Genomic DNA, 14,394 nt, shown 5'->3' on the forward strand with positions numbered 1-14,394 from the left:
TACCCATCTGTCATGCTAATAAAGCACCTTGAATTGAATTGAGAGAGAGAGATTTAAACTGCGACACTTATCATTCAACCAGAGCTCGAAATATCACAAGGATCTCAAGAGCACAGCAGAGACTGTATTAAAAGTATACTAGTGACAAACTAGTATACTTTAGATCTTTTTTTCTTAACCAGGGAAGATCTGATCATGTTTCTCTATAACAATAATAAAAAACATTATTTTACCTATCACCTTTATGTGATATCACCTTAAGGACAGCACATACAAGGGTTAATTGCACAATGGACCACGCAAAGAAATTTAAAATAGTCTTCTTTAGGTGTGAGGGCAGGAGTGGATCGCAGAAGGCATAATCGGCAAATTAGGAAAACAAAGAACAGGACAGGCGAGACGTTTATCCAGAGAGCGAGTGATCAGTAAAAGGAACAGCTGTTACGCCCAGGTTTTACGCTCTCTCTGCTGAATGAATAAAAGCATTTTATTAAAAACACGTTTGCGTTTGTCTGGGTATTTACTTTGTAATCTGTGGTTTACATCTACTGTATTGCTTTGAGATGCCACTTTTAAAGGTGATATGTAAAATAAAGTTTTTTATTATTGTTATAGAGAAACATGATCAGATTTTCCCTGGTTCAGAAAAAAGACGATTAAAATCTGTAATCTTTCCACTTGTATGTCATCGGAAAATACAAGACGTTTTTTCTTTGTGTAAGGATGGTATCAAAAAGTAATCTAAGTCGTGAGAAAGCTGTGCTCCTCAAAGCGCTTTACAGGATAAAAACAATAAGAACAATAGTGTTAGGCTGGGCAAACGATCTTTTTATAGAAATACAAAATGAGATATAATGATGTGTTCCGGCTTAGACATTAACGAGTACAACCCCCCTCTCTGCGGGAGTGCTGGCTGTGACGAATTAAACCGGTTTCACAGGTGTTTTCAAAGTAGAAGGGAGATTTCCAGCGAAAGACACCTCCCCCCTCCAAAACCAAGGAAGTACAGTGCTTACTAGTTAAGAAAGCTAGGCTCCTCAATGAAATCGCTTTAACATGCTAATGCGTTGGTGTAACAGTCCGGGCGTGGCAAGCTTCTAATGTCAGCTCGCCTCGATTGGAAGACAATGAACATATTCTAGCCCTAAATGAATTAATAGCGAACATGGTTTACATAAAAGACATTTTTCCAAGAAAGTTTATAATAATACGATCTATAGTTGAAATCTGAGCCTAAATAAAAAGAAAAAGCATTTTCAGAGAGCAATTACGCTGTGTTTATGTAGAATAAGTGATTAGGTTTATGAGCAATCTAATTAATTATTTGTTTAAAACGCTATATAAAATAAAGTTTATTATTAATTTGCTGGACAGAGCGGTGAACATTATTATGCATAAGACAAAGATAACGATCCTGATCAGTTTAGAAATCTGTGTACGCTGTAAGGTTTTTACTTCTTTAACTTTTAAAATACACGTTTTGAATAGAAAGAAATCCTCTTCCTGGTACAGTATGTACGTATAGCAAACCAGCACGTCTTTTTTCTCCAATCAGAGGGGTGTCAGATGGTGTCAGCCAATCGCCATTCTGAAGCCCTACCATAATCTCTGGTATGGGGAGACCCCAGAATTGTGTCCCATAGTTTAGACAGATGATAGATACTTTTATTGATCCCGTGAGGGAAATAAAGTAAATCATTTTCATTTTAGGAAATTATTAAACGCTTGGTTAAAAGCAAAGGAGATTGTTATAGTGGACATAAAAACAAGAGTTCGCTGGCATTATATCCTAGAAGAGACAGACCGGGAGAATGCCCGCAGCGTAAAAGAAAATGCCTGATGAACTAGGGATTGGACAGTTTCCAAGTGCTTGTACAATCGATGGAAATGTTCAAATAAATGTGCAAAAGAAATAAACAAAATTAATCATTTTTTTCTTTATCATATTGGCTAGCTAATGTCCTCTCTTTGCTAGTTAGTGGCTGTGTTTCTGCGTTGGGTAGCAACGGGTGACTGTTCTCAGGCGGAAGATGTAAACAGCTTAATTTTCGTGTTAAATAATTTTTTACAATTAAAATTCATTCTATACAGCAATCACATATTTGGGTACCGTTTCATAAAACTTTCATGCTTAAAATGTTTAGGGAGAAATGGAAGACTGGTGTGTATTTTTTCTTTAAACTACCAAGACCAGCCATACACAGTACAGTTTACGTACATACAGTAATGTTTATGTTCCTAAATTAATATCGTTTATGACCTTCAGATGCGTTATGCTCTTCTTCTTTTTATGCTCAGCTACTAAGATTTCCCTTTAGTGGTAAAATTCCATATAAATATTCAAAACTAAGTGGATTAAAATGTGCACAGTAAAGACATTAAATGATTAAATCTTTTCACTACCAACCAATGCACCACGAGTGCCCCTGTCGGTCATTTTGGCCAGCCAATCACTTACCGTGGTGCCCTACGGTGCCCCGCGGTGGCTTGTGGGTAGGTTACCGTACTGCGGGTTTGTACCGCGCATTTTGAATGGCTGCATCTGTGGCAAACCATGTCTGGAATGGAATTCAGGGCCCCATTGCTGCAAGGCTGGAATGCTAACCACTGAACTGCTCTCATTATTTGGTTGATTGTTTAAAGAGATGAGAGATGGGAGTCCCTGTACACTTTCAAGGCATGAGATCTGCCAGTAGGGATGCTGTGGATTTCGCAAGTTGCTCTACACACATAGCTCCACTCAAATAAGCAAGAGCTTTTAGAGTAATATTTCAAAAAACCAATAAAAAGGATATAATCATATGTAATATTTAGTCAGTGTCTATTACATAAATTACTCCCCCATCCCCCAGTGCACTTCAGTGTAGTCTAAAGGATAGTAGAGCTTTTGTATTGATAGACGCTAAGATGTTGTGGTCTTCCTCAGTGAACAGTGGTATTTTGTACCAAAAGGCTATAAAAATATTTCACAACAATCCTATTTGTGGAAACAGGCAGGATTCTGTCCTGCAGCACATCTTCATCTTTCTAATGGTCTCTGTGCAGTTTTGTTTTACTGTTCATAATCATAAGTTGATGTTAATGTATAGTTGATGTTAAAGACTTTCTTTCGTAATGTTCCTTCTTGACAAGAGCAAAGTTTATTTAAATTGTTCATATTGCAAGTAAATGTGCACTCTACATTTGGGGCACACAATGGTCATCTAAATGAAAAGAGGCTTTATTTTTATTAATAGACATGTTATTTGGAAGGTTGTAAATCTGAAACTTAGGTCACATACTGTATATGTTGTATATTTCTTCATCCCTGACTGTTCACCTCTTTTATTTAGACCACCATTGCTCCAGAGCACTAGCTCAGCTATTAAAAGCAACAGTTAATGCTGAGCTTGTGGGGGCTGTTAAGATATCAGAAGGAGTCAGAATGGTCTTTCCATGTTAACTCAACCAGAGGTTCCAGAGTACCAGTCTAATGAAGCTTTGATGGAATAGAATAGAATGGGAAGCTTGAGTCAAAGCTTGTGGAAATGCATTTTTGAAGATGGCTGTAATGAAGATCATCAGTAATTCTGTACCACTTACATATATGGATTTTTTCTTTTTATGGTTTTATTATATACATTTAAATCTAAATATATCCATCCATCCATTTTTAACCACTTTATTCAATATAAGGTCACGGGGGTGCTTGAGCCCCCCTCAGAAAGCAATGGGCACGAGGCAGTAAAAACCCTGGATGAAATGCCAGTTCATCACAGAGCATACACATACACACACACTTGGCTTGTAGGAAAAATGGTCCAATTAACCTACGAATAGGTCTTTGGACTGTGGAAGGAAACCCACACAAACACAGGAAGAAGATATAAACTCCATGAAGATAGCACCCAAGGTCTGGAATTGAACCCAGGGACCCAGTTAACCACCGTGCCACCCTATAAATATGTATGAATATGTATAAATAGTAATGTGCATCTATAGCTTTACCAAAATCTGGGAGGTTGAGTCAGCAAATGTAATCTCTCTTTGAGAGAAGGGGAAAGGTGAGAACGAAGTTTCAGGATAATTTTTGTTTCTGATGTCTTTCTGCTATAGGAGGTAAGAAACCCTATGTTGAGAATGCAGACAGAGAGAACAGTGTGATCATGGCCGTCTGACGTGAAATGAGAAACTATGGGCTTGGAGAGATCTTTAATCTTCACAGCCCTGACATGTTCTCTGAAGTGGTCTCCAAGTCTCCTTCCTGTTTCGCCAATGTAGATGGCTGGACATTTACTGCAAGCGATACAGTAAATAAGGTTGCTGGAGGTACAAGATGTCATCTGAGTGATACGGAATTGTCCTGAGGGGCCTTGAATGAATGTGATGTTAGATATGTAATTGTGATACAGCGAGCTCTGCTGAGAGGAAAAGTGCCTGGTGTGGATGATTGCTAAGGGCGGTCAAGGGAGCAGTGAACAAGTAGGTTACCGAGATCAGGTGATCGACGATATGAGATGATAGGGCGGTCATATCTTTTGTGTAGTTACTAAACTCATGTTTCCTTTTACTTTGTAAATACTCTGGAGAGGGGTGATGTGGTATGGTGAAAAGCGTTCCTCCAGGCACAAACTGTGGCCGTGAGTCAGTAAATCACTTGATCTTATGTGCACATTAGTGTGGTTGGTCAGTGTTGAGTGTGCGAAACCCATCCAGGCTCCTGTGATTTACGAGTGTTCCCCTTTCAGAGAAGCCTGCTCAGCCACTAAAACCAGTTTGTCTCACAGACGTCTGGTATCGCGTATATGTTCCATGGGCTTTCATGTAATAGGCATATTGGTCTATAATTAATTAGTTCTGTTTTATCCTTTTTATGGATAGGCGCAAAAATGAGCAATTCTCCAGTCCATTAGTACTTCCCTTGGCCACTATTAAAAGAGTTGTGTTTGTGACTTTGAATTGTTTTTCTTGTTCTTTCATTGACTGAACTGGTAAGGCTTCAAGCCCTGGAGATTTATCTTGTGTACTTGTAGTACTTGAAAGAGTTCTGTGTTTTCTGTGCTATGCTGTTTAATAAAGAACTACTTCTGCTGCCTGAAGCAAGTTGTTGACTTTTTCCTTAATGTACACCTGAGTCAAATACTTAAGTACAGTACTTTAGTTCTGCCATTTACCTTTTTATCTAGAGGTTTACTGTCATTGTCTTATATACATTGTACTTCATTCTTAATGGTTCTTTTCCTGTTTTAGTACAGAAAAACATTTTTTACACTTTTTTTACACATATTATGCAATATTCTGTTCTCTTTTTAGGTTTTACTAATATCATATTTAATCTATACTTACAACTCATTGTGTTATTTTCTCTAACTGTTGTTTTTAATTTGTTAAAAGTGCTTTTGTTTTCCCTTATTTTTCCTAATTGATTTGTTGAACCATTTGGGATTTGGGATTTTTTTAGCTTTTGAATTAGCTTTTAAATTGTTTTTTAGCTTTTGAATTGGTACTCTCGGGATAAATTTGTTCTGTGCCTAAAGCAGAATTCTTTTAAATCTTTTTTTTTTCCTCCCCGTACAACTTCCTTTTGGACTTTCTTACTTTCTTTCTCTCCTTCCATTCTAGTTTAGCATTCTTGTTCTAGATTTCTTTGTGTGTACCAGTACATCTGACTGCCCATCCCACTGAGATGTAATCCAGCACATCTAGACAAATGGCCTTTGCCACGGAAAGGTTTTCCAGGTCTGTCCACATCCATTAGTTGTTTTGTCAAATTACCCTTTTAGTTTTTACAGCTTTGCCCGATGCTGGAAGGAATCCTGAGGAGGTAGTCATGTTCTTCAGTTTCTTGCCTAGTTGTCTGAATTTGCTGGATGGTTAAAGTACTGTTCATACCAGTGTCATTTTTCCCCATGCGGACAACTGGGTTGTTTTCTGCCCTACCAAGGAGCCTGTGAACAATCAACAATATCAGTCAGCTTAGCCTCACCTTTGTCTCATTGTCTCTTCTATAAATTGCAGTTGTTCCAGAGGATGGAGTCTTCAAAATCCACCACTTCATGCTGATAGTAGTTGTAGTCAAGGTGTGTTTGGAATTTCTGGTTGCAGTGGAGGTGTCATGGCCTTGAGCTCCCGCATCTAGTTGCAGGTCTTCCTCTAACTAGTACCGTTTCAGTAATTCATTCAGCTAGAATAAAAAAATGAGATTAGAGTGGGTTATAACGCATTGAAGGCCTTTAGCATAATAGGGTTAAAAAATATATTTGACCAGCCACGTCTGTTTATGTTTCAGGTGAATGTGATCGTCTAGAGATCTATGGCCTGTATGATCGACATGGAGATGTCCACATGCCCCACACCTCACCAAAATGGTGATGTCCACAGGAGCCCCCAAGTCCCAAAGCAGGCCGACTCCATGCTGAAGGTCTATCTCTACCACACCCAGGATGGGACAGATGGGAAGACTCTGGGCTACATTCCAGGAGAGTATGTGGTGGAGGAGATATGTATCGATGCAGCAAAAGCATGTGGTGAGTAAAAAAAAAAGATAGAACAGTAGACCCGTCATGATGATAATGAAAAAAACCCAAAGAGAAAAGGGGCAACTGAAATGAGCATATCCATTTGTGTGTTTTTTCTTTAAAAAAAAGATCCTTAGATTTCAGGAAGACACATTCCATAACAATTTGAATTGCCATTTTAACTGAGCAGCTCACACAAAGTCAGTATTGCTTTTTGAAAACATATTTGAGGATTGTATCTATTAAACAGTTAATATACTGTACTTATACCTGGCTAGACAGTAGTATGGCAGTTGTATTTTTTAAATGCATTTAATAATGTATGCACACTTTTAATTGGGCTTATGACAGCATAATTTATCAATTCTAAAAAGGTAGTCTAAACACCTTTGCAGATGAAAATTTAATGTTATGCACAGCACATACAGTGGATATAGAAAATCTACACATCCTGATATCAAGTTCTCCTAATTCCCATTTTTAAAATGCATAGCATGCAAACATGTTTTTTATGACTATTCTTATATTATTCTATATTAGCGAATACATTTGAAAATATAAAGTTACATACTGTTTAAAAAATACTTTTAGTTAGCAAAATACAAAATTATGTTCCAGTTGATTTTTTTTAATGACTAAAGATTACATTTGTTTAATTAAGAGAAATTGCTCTGAATAAAATTAAAGAGGCGTGCTTTATTTAGGAATATATAATAGGTTCAGGATACTTTTTCATGTTTTAACTTTTAATTGCAAAGTGGTTATCCCCAGCAGAATCCCTCTGTATTACTGGTAATCTAGTTATCATATTTGTAGAATATGTGTTTTGGCAAAATATGTGTTTTTATACATTAGTTTCAGTTGCTTTAGCATTTTTGTAAATGTATTATGATAAGAGTTACTTCCTGGTGCAGCAATACTAACATTTTTCACATAATAGGGTTTAATTTCATACAACAATATGTTATGTAAAATAAAGTGTTTTACCTACTGTAAGTAGACTGTTGTGAGACAAGTTACCTCATGGATGATTTGTTGTTGGTGGTAGTCTGTTCAGTATGAGAGGAGAAATCACAAGCTAAGATATCTCATATATATCCTTGGCTAAGGCTGAGAAGGTTCCAGTTGTGGGATTATGACTCAATGCCTGTAAACCAGAAGTAAGGCTAGGAAGTGTACTTTAGAGTACCCACCCTACCCTGTTCTGTAAAGACATTGTTTTCACTATGCTTGGTGATAATTGATTTGCCAATGACCTAATTCTGGGCTAAAGAGTCATTATAGGAGTTATTATGATTACCTAATTAAGAGTGTTACATACTGGTATCAAAAATATCCTTGATGAAATTACCTTTAAAAACACTTAGGTGTTCATGCTGATTTAATTTAATCTAGAACAGGATTTCTCAACCTGTTTGATGCCAGAAACTAGACTGGCCGCTGCTCTGCAACAGTTTAGGAGGCCTTAAAGTGGTCAAGGCTATGTTCATCTGTTTTTAAATACATTTATTTAACAGTTGTTTTGCTAATTTAGTATGGATAACAACAAGAAAGCTAGCCATTGGCCTGTGTATTATGGCTTCCACAAAGGAGGGAGAAGGTTCTAAAAATACACGATACACAGGTTCTTTTACTGTTTTTACTCAATGCTGTATAATGGGGGCACTGGTTTGGAAAGGATTTTCTGGAGGGTAGTGTGCCATCTTCTGGTCCAACGACACTAGCAAAAGCAAAGGCTTTATATAGTGTGGTGTCTCCGGGGGAATAGATAAATGTAATAAGTACGAAAGTACTCACACCACAAACTCTTCTTTTATTTTCGTGAGGTTTCGTCCTTTTCTTTCGTTCGTCCGTCTTCCAAACCAGTCCGCAATCCGTTTTCTCTGTCCTTGTTCAGTCTGTGTTCCAAAAGTTCGCAAAATCCAACAAATCCGCACTGAGTCCAAATCACAAGCCGTATACCGTTATCCTTTATTTATTCCGAATATCCGTTGTCCTTAAATCTTTATTCACTCCAACCAAACTCCCCTATCTTCTCCAAAACGCATTCACCTACTGGCTTCCGCGCCGGTTCACTGTTTCCGGGGCATATATATTTTGTTTCCTGATGAGACCCACCTGCGTCTCATTGTCTTTCAGACTGAGCCCTTTCCATCTGCGGGTCAGCTGGTTTCTCTTAGCGGCCATCTTGGTCAGGTCTAAGTCAAGTATAGTGAGCAGATCGTTCCTAAAATACCTGTCCTGGATGACCCTTCCTCTGGTCCTCTTACATACCCTCCCCCTGAGATCAGCCCCGTCCTCGAGCTGTCTGGAAAAGAAGCAATGCATTCGGGAGAGGGCATCGACATTACCTTGTTTTCTTCCTGGTCTATAAACCGTTTGGAACTGAAACCTCTGGAGACTAAGGCCCCATCGCGTAATCCGATCATTTTTGTCCATGATCCTTAACAACCAGGTAAGTGGCGCATGGTCAGTATACAAGATGAATCGTCTTCCCGATAAATAATATTTTAAATAATCCAGGGCCCATTTTATCGCAAGACATTCCTTTTCGATTGTGGAATAATGTTTCTCCGCAGGGCTTAATTTACGGCTAATATACAAAATGGGGTGCTCCAATCCTTCAATTTCCTGCGACAGTATGGCTCCAATCCCTGTGTCCGATGCATCAGTTTGTACCATGAATGTTTTGTTAAAATTAGGTACCTGTAAAACCGGCTGCGATGACAAAGTCCTTTTTAGTTCTTGAAAGGCCCTCTCTTCCCTTTCTGTCCATTTTATTTTTTCAGGGCAACTCGTCTTTGTTAAGTCGTGCAATGGGGCGGCAATGGAGGCAAATCCTGAAATGAATCGACGATAGTATCTTGCTAATCCCAAAAATGTTCTTATTTGCTTCTTTGTAGAAGGTTTAGGCCAGTTTCTAATTAACTGTACCTTCTGTTCTTGTGGCATGATCATTCCCCTCCCAATCGTATAACCGAGATAATTGGCTTCCTGGGTCCCTAGACAACATTTTCTTGGATTAGCAGTTAATCCTGCTTTCCGCAAAGCTCCGGTTACTGCTCCCAAGTGTAGTAGGTGTTGTTCCCAAGTCGTGCTATGAATTACGACGTCATCTAGGTAGACAGCCGCAAAATCTCGATGAGGTCTGAGTATGCGGTCCATTAATCGCTGAAACGTAGCAGGAGCGCCGTGTAAACCAAACGGAAGGACCCGATACTGGTATAGCCCCTCCGGGGTGGCAAACGCGGTTTTGGCTTTAGCTTCTTCGGCTAGGGGTACTTGCCAATATCCCTTCGTAAGGTCTAGCGTACTGATATATCGGGCGTTACCTAATCGCTCGATTAGCTCATCTATACGAGGCATAGGGTATGCATCGAACAACGAGATCTCATTTAATCTTTTGAAGTTATTACAGAACCTAATAGTTCCGTCTGGCTTGGGTATCAGTACTATGGGACTAGCCCACTCGCTATGGGATTCTTCTATTATCCCCAATCTTAACATTTTTTCTACTTCTTCCTGAATTAGTTTCCTTTTTGCTTCAGGTACTCGATAGGGGGCCAACCTTACCCTTTTTCCTGGTTCCGTGATAATCTTATGTTGAATGAGGTGGGTTCGACCAGGACTTTGGGGGAAAAAACATCCTTGTTTTGCGACAGGAACTCTTGTAATTCTTGCTTCTGCGCCGGAGCCAGGTCCCCCACGGCGACGGCACCCGTTTCTTCTTCCAAAGGATCAGGGGAGAAGTGGGTGAGCAAATCTTCTGCACCATGCCATCTCTTTAGTAAATTCACATGGTAGATTTGATGCTGTCGTCGTTTGTCAGGTTGCTTAACTTTATAAGTGACCGGACCCATTTTTTCCACCACCTCATAAGGCCCCTGCCAGGAGGCCAGGAATTTACATTCCGGGGTCGGGACCAATAGCAGTACTTTGTCCCCTGGCTGAAATTCTCGCACTATAGCTCCTCTATCATAAATTTGCTGTTGCTGCGCCTGGGCCTTCTCCAGATTTTCCCTCACAATGAGAACAACAATGTTTATTCTTTCCCTCATTTGTCCCACATGTTCAATGACAGTCTGTAATGGTGAAGGTTGATGCTCCCGGGACTCTTTGACCAGGTCTAATAATCCCCGTGGTCTCTGAGCGTATAATAACTCAAAAGGAGAGAACCCAGTCGAGGCCTGCGGTACTTCTCAGATAGCAAACATTAGATAAGGGAGCAATTGATCCCAATTTTTGCCATCCTTTTGCATGGCCTTCCTCAGCATGCTTTTCAGGGTTTTATTGAAGCGCTCCACTAGTCCGTCTGTTTGCGGGTGATAAACAGAGGTTCTGATTTGATGAATACCCAAAAGCTTACTTAGGTCTTGCATGACCTTTGACATAAAAGGAGTCCCTTGATCGGTTAAGATCTCCTTAGGGATTTCCACTCTAGAGAAAACGTGCACTAGCTCTCTAGCTATGTTTTTGGCCGTAGCTGCCCTGAGAGAAATGGCTTCGGGGTAACTCGTGGCATAGTCCACTATCACCAGTATATACTGATGTCCCTTTCTAGTTTTAATCAGGGGTCCCACTAAGTCCATACTAATCCGCTCAAAAGGAGTATCTATTATTGGGAGGGGTATCAGAGGGTTTTTATAATAAGGTTGTGGGGCAGTTTTCTGACAGGCTGGGCATTCCCGATAATATCTTTCGATGGTCTTGTATATTCCGGGCCAGAAAAATCGAGAAAGTAGCCTTTCAGCTGTTTTCTTCACGCCCAGGTGTCCTCCCAAGAGGTGGCTATGGGCCAAGCTGAGGAGTTTCGACTGGTAGGCTCGTGGAATGAGAAGTTGCTCCACTTCTTCTTGTCCTCTCTTCTGGACCTGATAGAGGAGATTGTTTTTTACCATAAAGTAAGGGTAATTCAGGGGACTATTATTATTACATAACTCCCCCTCAATTTTTCTCACATGTCCCCATGCATGTCTTAAATTCCCATCTTCCAACTGGGCCGTTCCGAACCTACCTCGATGTTCGGGTGGCTCCAAGTCTGGTAAATCCATATTTAAGAACTCATCTCCAAGTTCCGAGCCTTCTCCTGGTTGGTCCGCCTCTCCAGGGGAATCTGTGTTATCATCTGAATCTCCTGGACAGGGGAGTGGTTCTTGCCTAGCCAACTGGACAGTATTCAAAATTTGAAGAAAGTGGGGACAGTCACGACCCAACACCAAAGGCAATTGTTCAACCACCCCTACAGTCGAACCATACATTCCCATTTCTGTAGTAATGGAAACTTTCACAGATGGATACACCTTAGTTTCCCCATGAATGCACGTAATAGGTATCCCCACCGGTTGCCTGACCTAGGTTCCTTCAGGTTGGGCTGAAGAGGTCACCAGGATCACTATACTTCCAGAGTCTAACAGGGCCTTGACAGGCTTTACCCCTATCTTGATTTTAGCGATGTGGGGCGCCTCACAGGACTGGACGCTCGCCGTGAGGTAGTTGCACTTGGCTTCCTCTCTGGTGTCCACTTGCATAGGTTCACCCCAATTGGGACAATTACTGGCCAAATGTCCCTCTTTATGGCACTTAAAACACCTACGGGACTCTTTCCATGGTCGGGGCCTTTGAACCGATCTTTCCTGAAAAGATGTTGTAAATTGAGGAGGCTTCTGTGGCATGCTGTCGCTCCACTGAATCAACAGCCTGGTCTAAGGTCTGGGGATCCACATCACTCACTTTTCTTTTCAAGTGAACAGGCAGACTCCTCACAAAGTGGTTCAATACTACTCTTTCTGCCCCGAGTTCAGTTTTTCTGGCTGAAGCCATTTCTTCGCCAGATGTACCAGGTCAAACATCTGAGATCTGGCGGGCTTGTCCATTTGGTACTTCCAGTTATGGAACCGGACTGCTCTTATCGCCATGGTTACCCCTAATCTCGCCAAAATCTCCTTTTTTAGAGTTTCATAGTTCTCCGCATCCTCTTTTTTTAAATCATAATAAGCCTTCTGGGCTTCCCCAATTAAATAAGGCGCTACTGTCCCTGCCCATTGCTCTCTGGGCCAGGCATTCCTGGCAGCTGTTCTCTCAAAGGTGGTTAAATACGCTTCTACATCATCGAGCTCCGACATCTTTTGAAGCCCAATTTCTTCCATCTTACGGGGTTCTCTCCCTGTTACAGAGGACCGTCTAATTTCTTCTCCTAATCTTTGCAATTCCCCTCTCACCAAATTCTGCTCTTCTATAATTCGTTGATTCGTCTCCGTTTGAATCTTATTAGCCTCCTGCTGTGCCTGTATGGCTTCTTGTTGTGCCTTTAAAGCCTGGAACTGAGTTAGGGTGGCCTGGGACAATTGTTGTATCAATTGTTCCATTGTTCTTAGCGAGAGTTCTTACCCAAACCGAGAGAAGGAAAGAAAATAAAAAAAAAGTCAACTTTTTATTTCCACAAGTCTTAGTCACGATCAGCGGTTGCCCGCATCCTCCACCAATTGTGGAGTCTCCGGGGGAATAGATAAATGTAATAAGTACGAAAGTACTCACACCACAAACTCTTCTTTTATTTTCGTGAGGTTTTTTCCTTTTCTTTCGTTCGTCCGTCTTCCGAACCAGTCCGCAATCCGTTTTCTCTGTCCTTGTTCAGTCCGTGTTCCAAAAGTTCGTAAAATCCAACAAATCCGCGCCAAGTCCAAATCACAAGCCGTATACCGTTATCCTTTATTTATTCCGAAAATCAGTTGTCCTTAAATCTTTATTCACTCCAACCAAACTCCCCTATCTTCTCCAAAACGCATTCACCTACTGGCTTCCACGCCGGTACTCTGTTTCCGAGGCATATATATTTTGTTTCCTGATGAGACCCACCTGCGTCTCGTTGTCTTTCAGACTGAGCCCTTTCCATCTGCGGGTCAGCTGGTTTCTCTTAGCGGCCATCTTGGTCAGGTCTAAGTCAAGTATAGTGAGCAGATCGTTCCTAAAATACCTGTCCTGGATGACCCTTCCTCTGGTCCTCTTACAATAGGAATATAGAACAACATGTTTTCCTCACTGTGACTTGCTATGGATCAATACACTGATTTAATGGTAAGGACAGACACTGAGAACAGAAGGCACCAAAGGGTTCTGGGAGTATGGAACAGGGTGCAAAGCCATTATTTTGAAACCAGTGCTTCAAAATAATTTTTTAAATACTGCTGGATGAGATCCTTGAATCAATAAACTGATAAATGCCATAGGACCTAGATGGCCTGAATGGTCACGTCTTGTGTGGAACTGTTCATATAATCTTACAAGTGTCTTACACATCCAAACATCTTCTATTACAGAAAGAGTAACATGTTTACCTCCATGCTGTTCACATACAACAAATAAGGAAGTAATATTTCACTACACTTGACCTTGTATCAGTACAGGGCCATTCTCACTTGAATAAGAGAGGCAGAACAAAAGAAATGAGAAAGGAAGAAAGGAAGAAATTGGTACAGTTGGACACAAACTTAGTTATGTCCTTATGCTTAACCCTTCACATACAGAACCATCCACTTATCAGGAGATGTTATCAAGGTGCTCTTAATACCTTGGGGAAGATGTTCACTGCAGCAACTGAATGAAACAGCTGTGAGAAATGAATGACAGTGGTTAATACAATAAACATTGTTTGTCACATATTTTGTGAGCATAGATGCTTAATTTCCTGAATTTGAGCTCAGTGAGTGATATGCTTTTGACATGTGGGCTTCTACTAAAAATAGTCAAAAATAACTGTTGTGGTCTGAAAATTATTTAAGCTTGTATTAACATTTTGTACATTGTAATTATCTGGTTGAGTTTAAACGTAACTCTTTGGTAATTTTTTCTGTGGTATTGCACAATAAGCCATGCAGAAGCTTTTCATCAGTGACCTGAC

At 40.3% G+C, this 14,394-nt stretch overlaps 1 protein-coding gene across 8 annotated transcripts in view; it reads left to right on the forward strand.

Annotated features, from left to right (window-relative positions):
- Positions 1 to 14,394, forward strand: part of LOC148673124 (tyrosine-protein kinase JAK2-like) — a 119,903-nt gene that overhangs the window by 49,725 nt on the left and 55,784 nt on the right. For 5 of the 8 annotated variants that reach the window (XM_088629409.1, XM_088629407.1, XM_088629412.1 and 2 more), the window contains one exon: positions 6,269 to 6,506. In XM_088629409.1, coding sequence (XP_088485535.1) covers positions 6,293 to 6,506 — 214 coding nt within the window. In that variant the 5' untranslated portion in view covers positions 6,269 to 6,292. Of the gene's footprint in view, positions 1 to 5,997; positions 6,060 to 6,268; positions 6,507 to 14,394 lie in introns of all 8 variants that reach the window. The other 3 variants (XM_088629415.1, XM_088629411.1, XM_088629413.1) reach the window with 1 other exon arrangement.

Source organism: Lepisosteus platostomus, chromosome 4 (genome assembly GCF_059453375.1).
Source record: "Lepisosteus platostomus isolate fLepPlt1 chromosome 4, fLepPlt1.hap1, whole genome shotgun sequence".
NCBI lineage: Eukaryota > Metazoa > Chordata > Actinopteri > Semionotiformes > Lepisosteidae > Lepisosteus > Lepisosteus platostomus.